The sequence below is a fragment of the Triticum aestivum genome, chromosome 6B (genome assembly GCF_018294505.1).
Source record: "Triticum aestivum cultivar Chinese Spring chromosome 6B, IWGSC CS RefSeq v2.1, whole genome shotgun sequence".
Lineage (NCBI taxonomy): Eukaryota > Viridiplantae > Streptophyta > Magnoliopsida > Poales > Poaceae > Triticum > Triticum aestivum.
This window is the reverse complement of record NC_057810.1, coordinates 155,851,474-155,861,910: the sequence shown is the minus strand read 5'-3', so window position 1 is coordinate 155,861,910 and position 10,437 is coordinate 155,851,474. Positions and strand designations below refer to the sequence as shown.

General features: G+C 44.4%; 1 protein-coding gene across 1 annotated transcript; it reads right to left on the bottom strand.

Moving 5' to 3' along the window:
• Positions 1-9,069: 9,069 nt before the first annotated feature.
• On the bottom strand, positions 9,070-10,056 carry LOC123133826 (putative homeobox-leucine zipper protein HOX26). Its single transcript, XM_044553229.1, has 2 exons — positions 9,598-10,056; positions 9,070-9,515 (listed from the first exon to the last, which is right to left on the bottom strand). Exons 1-2 carry the CDS (start codon positions 9,973-9,975, stop codon positions 9,231-9,233), a joined length of 663 nt encoding a protein of 220 aa, XP_044409164.1. The 5' UTR covers positions 9,976-10,056; the 3' UTR covers positions 9,070-9,230.
• Between the last annotated feature and the right edge of the window lie 381 nt (positions 10,057-10,437).

Sequence of the window (10,437 nt, the reverse complement as noted above, 5' to 3'; positions counted from 1 at the left end):
GCGGCTATTCTAATAGATCATATTAACCCTGCAGGGGTGTACTTCTTCATACATGTTTCCACCACTTAGCGTCTGCACACGACATGTGCTCGACATGTGCCTGAGATTCAAATCTGGTTGGTGTCAGAATATTCCAGACTCATCAAGTCTAGAAGGAAAAATGAAAGTTTGCAACACAAATCGACGAGATGACGTTGTGAGATTCTCGGGAAATGAACTACGATAGCAAGCTCCAAAACATGAGCTGGTTCTGCTACAACATGTGAACATGTTGTCCGAGACAAGCATGACCACACAGTAGTCTTATAATAAAACACTACCGAGTTCAGCAGGGGAACCATCATCGAGGATATCGATGTCCTTGCATAAGTCTTGCTCTTAAGAAGGAACTTCTTCTCCTTGAACAAATCAATCAGTGGCTTGGTGTACTAGGAGATACATGTGGAATGGAGGTAGCGAGCCTGTCAAACCATAGCATACTTCGCACATGCATGACTGACTTGGGATGGTTCCAGAGAAAACAAAAACAATATGTCTCAAATTCACGGTGGTAACTTGCACCTGATGCACGTGAACTTGGAGAAAGTCACTTCTTACACCAAACATGTATTCCATGAACGGGACATGAAGATAATGCTTGCAGAAGTTTCCAACACTAGCTTCATGTTCAACATGAATCATGGAGGAGACAAGATGCTGCTGATGGGCTCAATAGCAACTCATCGGAATTTCCATATCACTGGACTTCCACCATCATGTGAACACAGTAATAGCATTGGTCAGACCAAAAGATGTAATTGTGTATGCTCGAGGGATCAACCACGAGTAAGACAACATTACAAACATCGTTGGTTCTGATTTGACATTGACGATAGCTCATATTCAAGTCAAAGTTTTGACAAGGCAATAGATCCAACAACAGATCACGAGGACCAATCGATGGAGATATCATCTTTCTTCAACACACACACACAAAAAGATATCCCTTAACATGAACTAAGTCAGACAAGCTTTTATCTTCCAACTCTCCAAGTTGTTGTTTAGCTTAACCAACTTGCTCAGGGTATCTGACACAAATTCTTGGAGAAAGGGTGGTTTACAAGATAACCAACTTGATCACGAGCTCAACATAGCGGTCAGGTGATGACCTGGTGATACTTCCGAGAAGATATTTGGAAAATCACGAACCACCAGTATGTTACTAAGCTCGAGAACAATCTTGCTTTTCAGAGCAAGACGATATGATCAAATAAGAAAGGGATTGAATAATCCTAACTCATTGATCGAAGAGTGCACTAGAAATAAGGACAAGATAGCACGATCAATCCTAGTAAAGTGATTCGATAACAAACACGCTAAGAATGATATTAATGTCCATTAACTACCAAGCAGCACCGTTGCTAGGAGTATTGACTTCACACATCATAGTTCACTTGTCGGCATTTCGGTTGTGACAACACGGGACCAAGGAATGAATAATTATGGCGAGAAGTATCACTGTATCAAGAGTTCATAGGATGGTGTGAATTTCCCATGATATTCTTGATATAAAGATGGTAATACTCCAGGGTAGAACAGAACAAAAGCTGGATTAGCATTTTGATCTGTGGAATACAACTACTTTGACCCAATCCCAGAGATGGACGAGGTACTGGAGTTTGTTTCTCCTAGTCATTCCGGATTAGAATGGCTTGATGGCCACAAGAATAATAGGTATCGATGAGCACGAATGCATGGCATACATGCTCTTGACTATCAAATGATAGACGGAGATCAGGATACAACTAAAGAGAGGGACAACTCAAAGGAACATATAACTTTCTGAGTTGTAGATGCATAGATTAGTATGTCGAACCAAGTTCAACAGGTTTCTTTTAGATAATCTATCCAGAGAGGTAGGACTGGCAGAGTCACAAACATGATGGAGAACTCATCAAGAGCACTCTGATTGTGAACTTTGATTCAAAGAATTTCCGCCATAATGGTTCATGGTATTGGAAAGAAGGGAATACCATGAACCTCGAGGACTAACGCAAAGGTTACTAATAACCTAAAGGAACTAGCAAACACTATAAACATGAAGTAAGTAGGGTGAATCTCGGGTTCAAAACCCAAGGAGTAGAATACCTACTACTAAGTGGCATCACGGGATGCTTTCGGGAATAAAGGCCAGAATCATCACACTGGGACACAAATCATGGCTAGATTACTAGATGATCCCCTAAGACACCTAGGGTAATAATAATAACTCCAACATTTATGTCGAGGTAATAGAATACCTCAACTCAGCAATTAGTGTGATTAACCTGGCCCAAAGGAACATCAAAACCAGAGGGAAAGGATTTGCAAGTGCATCAGATTGTTTAGAAACCTGGGATGACTCGGATAACATAACGGCTGTAAATGCTCAAAAGAATTTGAGTCATGCTACAAAAATGGTGGCATAACCACTCAGAAGCACAATATCAAGGTTTTGAGATCAACAGTTAACATACAGAGTTAGAAACTGAACCGAGGCCTAAATCCAACAATCTTACAAGTCTATAGATTAGTAACACGTGATCCTGATAGAAAGAAGAGAAAGCCTAGTTCCTTAACCCCGTAGGAAAGATAAGATGACTCGGATCAGAAGGAATAAGGTGTAAGGAGTAAAAAGAGCCTGATGTTCCATCCCACAATCAATTCCCTTATATAACTAAAGAATTTCTAGACTCAACTTCGACCAGTTTGGCTTGGTAATCCTACAGGCAGTCAGGCTCTGATACCAAAGCTGTCAGGACCCCGACTCAATGCCACACCGATCTAGCATGTAACACCTCATTTCACTATGCGGCCTCACGCACGGTATTCCCACGGGTGTCGCCTTACCAGGCCCGGGACCGTTTGTGCCTTTTGGCACACGTATATGATAGTGTCGCTAGCATCCATATGACAAGGAGACCGGGCTAACATGGCTAGTCGTGAATCCAAAGTGGCACTAACTTACAGGGACATACATACATGACCCAACAATGAACGTGTAGGTCATCAGCGAATGAATCCGGGCTGTAGCAACTGGGCTAGCAGGACTCCGGTAAACCAGGCTGTAGCAGGCTAACAGGACTCCGGTAGACACCAGGTGACATTTCCCCGAAGGGATAGACACATGAATGAAGAAGGACACATGTCGGCCAGCCTGAGTGTTCCGGAGCAGTAGCAAGCTACCAAGGCTCAGTGGAAGCACTAGGAGACATTTCCCGGTAAGAGAGGCTACCAAGGATAAACAACTAGATAGTCAGATCCCACACATACCAAGCATTTCAATAACATACACACAATATGCTCGATATGTGCAAATACAACATGGCATCACAACATGACTCTACAACTCAAGTATTTTATTCAATAGGCTCTAAGGAGCGAGATATTACAAACATGGGTCTCACGACCCAACATTCAGATCATACAAGTGAAAGCAGATGCGGAAGCTTAACATGTCTGAGTACAGACAACTACAAATGAAAAAGGCTGAGAAGCCCGACTAACTACCAGATTCCGTCGAGGGCTCAAGATCGTGGCTGAGGTAACAAGCTAAACGTCGAAGTCCACACGGAACTACTAGCGAGACTAAAGTCTCTCTGCAAAACATAAAATAGGCAAACGTGAGTACAAATGTACCCAGCAAGACTTACATTAGAACTATCTACATATGCATCATTATCAACAAAGGGGGATGGTGGGGTTTAACTGCAGCAAGCCAGCTTTGACTCGGTGGCTATCCTGAACTACGACTACAAGTAACTCTTTTGAGGTGGCGCACATGAGTCCACATATTCACCATATCAATACACCACTATGGATCCACTCCCGTCTCCCTACGAGAACGCCATCCATAGCACTCACGCTTATCTTGCGTATTTTAGAGTATCCACTTTCACTTGTCTATGAACTGTTATAGGCAACCCAGAAGTCCTTTACCATGGACGCAGCTATTCGAATAGATCATATTAACCCTGCAGGGGTGTACTTCTTCATACATGTTTCCACCACTTAGCGTCTGCATACGACATTTGCTCGGCAGACTTCAAGCGAAAGCCGACGTGGGTGTAGACCACGACCTACCTAAACACTCAAGTCTGTAGTCCAGGTTTATCGCCTATACAGGTTCCATCCGCAGGGAGTCCGGCCGGAGTTTCCACATTCGGCCCCAAACGATGTGTGCAGGGTTCCCGAGACACCAAACGGGTGCCCGATACACTGTGCCACGTGCCTACCGCATCACAGCCTACCCCTCCGGTCAGCGTTGCGCACGGCCTCCAGCATACTACAAACACCAGAAACTACTTGCAACACTTGGACAGAGGACAAGGGTGATTAAGAAGTCGAGCGGGGGTCATATTTCAGGGCCCAATGCATGGTAGTAGTTGTTTCATTGATCACAAACATAGAACTCAGTTCCTGAGGACGGCTTCAATGAGACAACCCACCATGTACTCCTACATGGCCTCTCACCGCTACCTTTACCAAATCATGTTCACACACTTAGCTCACACACAGTAGGATATGTTCACACACCTCTGATTCATCCCCGATGAATCAAACCTGACTCAATTCTAAGAAGTAGCAGGCATGAAAAACAAGCAATAATGAGTAGGCACAACAGGGCTCAAACAACTCCTACTCATGCTAGTGGGTTTCATCTATTTATTGTGGCAATGATAGGTCATGCAGAGGATAAAGGGGTTCAGCTACCGCAGCAAGTAACAGATGATTTGTTGTTGTCCTAATGCAGTAAAAAGAGCAGGAGCGAGAGAGTAGGATTGTATCGGAATGAACAAGTGGGTTTTGCTTGCCTGGCACTTCTGAAGATAGTATAGTTCTTCATCGGTGTCATCGATCACATCGTCGGTACACGTCTACTGAGAGGGGACAAGCACCGACAAACAAAGAAGATACACAATCAATGCAATGCACAATATGATGCATGATCATGACATGGCAATATGCTGTGGTTTGAGCTAATGCATCTAGCAGTAGGTTAAATGGAGTTGGTTTGAATCCAAGATTCAAATTCAAACTCCATATGTGGATATTCAAATGCCATTCATTTCATTTCTCCTAAACAGTAGTCATAAGTTGTTCTAACATGCATGAAAATGGTACAAATGGATAGATTGGATTTTTCTGATCATTTTTCATATATAATTTATTTGATTTGGAGCTACGGTTGAATTTATATGAATTTTAGAAGTTTATACTATTTTCTGAAATTTTCTGAATTAATTTAAATCCAGAAAATCCCTTACTGCGTCAGCACTACGTCAGGGTGACGTTAGCAGGTCAACTGACCGGGTCCAGGTTAAACCTGACCAGTGGGGTCCACTGGTTAGTGACCCAGGGCCGGTTAGTGACGCTGACAGGTGGGCCTGGTCAATAGACACGTCAGCATGGTCAACACTGACGTGTGGGGTCGGTCAAAGTGTGACGTGGAAAAGGCAAAGTGACAGGTGGGACCCTCCTGAGATCAGTGCTAATCTAAACAGAGAAGTTAACTAACTAATTAGGCACTGGGGCCCACATGGCAATGGCTCTAGGGGTGGTTAGCTGGGTCATTAGTGGCTAATGACAGGACACATTGACCCCGCCGGAGTTCGGCCGGCGACGACCAAACCTATGGCGGAAGCTCGCCGGGGCTGCGCTACAGGTGGCGGATGGATGGCGGAGGCCAGCAGGAGTTAGCCCATGCACGCGCGCATCTAGATGGCCGCTCGGGAGGCCGCCGGATCGCCGGAAACAATGGCTGCGACCAAGGAGGCGGCGGCCGGAGTTCGGCCATCGAGAGGTTGGGCGCTACGGGGCACGACAGGAGCAATATGTGAGGGTTTTGGGGTCCTGGCGTGGCGCCGAGCATGGTGGTGTGCTCGGTCGCGGTCGTAGGTGACAGTGGCCACGACGGCGACATGAACGGCGACGATGAGCTCTCGGCTCCGACGGCTAGCACGGCTAGTGAATGGGAACGAGCTCGAGGAGTAGGGAAGAAGACGGTGGAGCTCACATCGGAGTCGAGGCGGAGCTCGGCAGGCTCGGGGAGGCGTCGAAGACGGCGAATCGATGGATGGCGATCGTCGGGGCAGAGGACGATGATGAGCTCGATGGCGACGATGGGCTGCTCCCGCGCTCGCGATCTTCGGCGTGGAGAGGCTCTGGTCCACGGCGGTGCGACTGGGCTCGGTGGTGGAGCGAGGGGTTGCCGGAGAGGGCGGTGGCAGCTAGCGGTGGTGACGGCGCGCTCGGGTCCGAGCGAGAGAGAGAACCGAGGAGGGGGGGAAAGCACGGGGAAGAGGTCGAGGGGATTCCAGGGGTGTCGTGGCGCTCGGGGCCGTCTCCAGCAGCGAGCACACAGGCAGGAGGTGGCCTCGCGCGTGGACGCGCGCGGCGAGCACGCGCCTTCATCCTCCTGGCAGGGGAGGAAGACGATAGGGAGGAGGCCAGTGGGCTGGCCAGCCACTTGGGCTCCAGGTGGGCTGCACAGGTAAGGTTTCCTCTCTCTCTCTCTAAAATTGTTTCTGTTTTCTATATTTGTTTTGTTTGTTTTGATTTAGTTGGAGTACTAAACAAATTTATTTGCTTCTGTAAATTATTGTATGCACTAGAGATATTATTCTAGAGCCCCACAATAATTTGCAAAATTATTGGGCATGTATTTCTTTTATAACAGAAATAAAGCCAATTCAAATACATTATGATTTAATTCAAATGCCCAACAAAAATATTTCTGTGACTCCAAAAATATTGATTTGAATTTTACCTCTTACCAATATTTTCACAGAGTAACAGGAACATTTCCTTGGACTCATTTGATGAGAATTAAATATTGATTATTTTTGAACTGGTTTCTGATGGTTTCAACAAACCTCAATTCAACTTTCAGAAATTTAGCCATGATGCATGAGTGCAGATGCAACTATTCCACTCAGGTATTCTAGGGCTGTGACAACCGGGCCGTCCGTTTGGGGTCAGTTTGGGGCGTCCGGTTGTAGATGCTCTCACAACACATGTTTCATACCGATGGTCAGTGAGAGGTGCGTGGTAAAATGCATGGCAATATTATTTTTATAGCTTCTACTAGCTTGCTACCAGTGGGAGCAGTTTTGTGCCATCGGTGGCAACTGGCAACTCAGGCCATTATGCTAGGATGGTAACTTTATTGTTTGGGTTTACTGTTACTGGACCGCGGCAATTTCTTTTGTAGGTATTGTTTTCTTGTAGTGGACCAAGACAGTCCCACGTAGGGTTCTCCCAAAATTTGCCATTTGCTGTGCCGTGATCTTGATAACATTTTACATCTGCCGTGACATGATCTTGATAACATTTTACATTTTCTGTTAAAGTTACCGTCAGACCATTCTTCTTTTTTTAGAGAAAATAATTCCTACCTTTGCCATCTAACAATTGCAACATTTTCTTTTTCATTCCACAATTTAGGACAGCAAAATTTCTAAATTTGCCATGCAACCATTTATATTTTCCTACAAAAATCATTGATTTTAAACTACCAAAACTCCTACTTTTTGCCATGTGAGCAATAAAAATATTTGTAAACTTGCCATGATTTTTAGATGGTTACTTTTCAAAAGCACGAGGAGGTGGCATTTTTTTCATGATGATTATTAGAGACAACTTAAAGTTAGTTGCCCCCACAACTTAGCATATATTAACATGGCAACTTAAATTTTTCCCATGATATCTATAATTGTCATGGTCCAAGTTTTTTGTACTCCACATTTGCCATGATTTACATAGCTAATTGGCTATGAATTATTTATTTTAAAAATATTTTTTTCCTAAACCAGACATGTAAACATTTTACAAAACATTTGTCCTGTTGTTTTACAAGAAAATTCCTGCATTTGCCGTGTCAACATTTTTTACAAAAATATTTTCTAATTTCTGTCCTATCACAAGCAGAAACTATTTCCAAGTTTGCCATGATCTATAAAAACATTTTTCTTTCAAACAAAATGTTACATGGACGACAACTATTGTATTTATGCATGTATTATCATATAGTAGCATGGCATTCCATACTGCATATACATTTTTTATTTTTGAACCGTGGTAATTTTATTCTACATACCATGAAAAATTTATTGAACATACCATGACACATTACGTGACTATTTCACAAAAAAAATTTTGAGAATCTACTTTTGTCATGACTACATGCATTTCATTATTTCTCATGCTCTAGAGAAACATGCCCCCCTCAATTTGCCATGTCACTATCACAAAAATATTAAATCTTACCATGATTTTTAGGAAAAATAACATTTTTCTATATTTTTCATATGATCATTAGATCCGTTTCAAACTTTGACATGTTTCTGGAGAACATTTCCACGTAAATTTCACCATGCCACTACTTTTACAAAAAAAAAATACTATGTCTTTGACGTTGATTTTTAGGAAATAAAAATTATGTCATTTTTCCATGTGATCAGTAAAAAATTCAAAATTTTCCAAAGAACAAAACTATCGACATTTTTTTGACACTGTTTTTTCAAGAATTTTTTTGTAGTTGTTTTACATTTTATTTTCTATCCAGCAAGCGGCATTTTTATGGTCTATATGTCATAACAATTTTGTATGTTAGTTTTCCTTTTTGTCTTTGTTATACGCGAACTTGTTTTGCACTACAGGATGACAAATTTATACTTTGTCACAGCAATTTCGTTATGCTCTACAGCATGGCAACTTTTTGTGTGCATATTTGTTTTTTATATGCAAAAAAATCATCTTGTACGGTATAGCTAATTTATATTTTATTGCATGTCGAATTTACAATATATGATATGGCATATTTGTGCCCGAATCAGGAAGTGTAACTTGGACCTGGCCCTTGTCGCTCTGCTCCCAGGCAGCTGAGGGGACCTCGCGCGAGGTACGCCCATGAACGAACTATCCTGGCTGGAACGTTCGCTCGAGGGACCCCGTGCGCGATCGTCAGATAGTTATCGCCGTCCTTGGTATTCTAGGTGTAGATATTTTGCTCCTTAAACATTATCAAAGTTTTCAAAAAAAATCATTCAAGAAAAACTATAGACACTGTATTATAATTTATAAACGTCTTGTTCCCTGAAGCTCATGCATGTACCAAACATAAAGCTAACTGACTATAATCCACTATTTTTTCAACAAATGATCGACGAATGCATTTCTAGGGCGGCAGTAGTAGTCTCCCGCGCGGTCCATCATGCCGGCATCCGGCCGCTGGTGAGCTTGCTGCAGGACGAACACACAGCCTTATCGTTAGCCATCGTGAGCCTGGACAAGAAGGCCGGCGACCAGGAGAGCGTCTCGGCGAGCTCTCGCCGGAGCCGCGCGTTGTCGTCGCTGAGGCGCTCACACCACCGGCGCAGCAGCTCGCAGTCGAGCTCCGTCTGCTTGAGCTTGGTGCGCGCCCTCCTGTTCTGGAACCACACCTCCACCTGCCTCGGCTTCAACCCAAGCTGCCTCGCAAGATCGTGCTTCTCACCCTGCAATTCAGAACAATCCGGTCAGAATCTTCTTGCATGAAGATGCTAATTAAGGACAGAAATTAGAGATGTATGGACGTACGTGAGAGAGGACGTTGTGGGCGCGGAAGCTTTCCTCCAGCAGCGCGGCCTGCTCCACCGTGAGCTTGAGCTTCTTCCTCGTCCCGTCCCGCGCCGCGTCACCACCATCGTCGTCGACGTCGCTGCTGTTTTGCACCGTCTTGGCCCTCTTGTTATGCTGCCTTGAAGTAGCAGCGACGCCGCCTGCACCGTTCTCTTGTCCCTTCCTCTTCCTACGTGCCGCCGCTTCGTTCTCTGGTGATGTCGCCGGCAGCAGCGCCAGGACCGTCGGCGGACGGCTCGCGGCGCCGATCACGAGGGACAGCCTTGTGTCGACGAGCTCCTCTACTTCCTGCAACTCCTCCATGGCGCCGCCACTGATGGTCGTAAGGCTAGACATGATGACAGTACACGAACCCGAAGATAATTTGCTGGCTCTCTTGTGTTGATCGAGACTCGAGAAAGAGAGAGAGGTCGAAGGTTACCTGCCAATTTCCTAGGATGGTAGGGGTTTGTTGGCCAAGGCTTTATAGGCGGCTTACCTACTACAGACACTGGACACGGTCGTACCCGTACCGGACGAGCGGTTTCGTGCGCGGGTTAAACGAGACAATCAGTACTGCGTAGGTTTACTTCGGGTGATTAATGTTTTGGTTGGACCGAGGGGAACTAGTCAGTTCATATTCTTAATTACTCGTGAACAAACGCTTACGAGTAATAAAATGAATTATCACAGTATATATTTAGCATGACAGTTTTCGTTGTAATTACTTCACTGGTAGACTCTCCTCTGCTGTCAGGCTCGCTCGCAAAAGTCTACCAACACGGTCAAAAACTGCTTTTACTTTTGTAATAATACGTG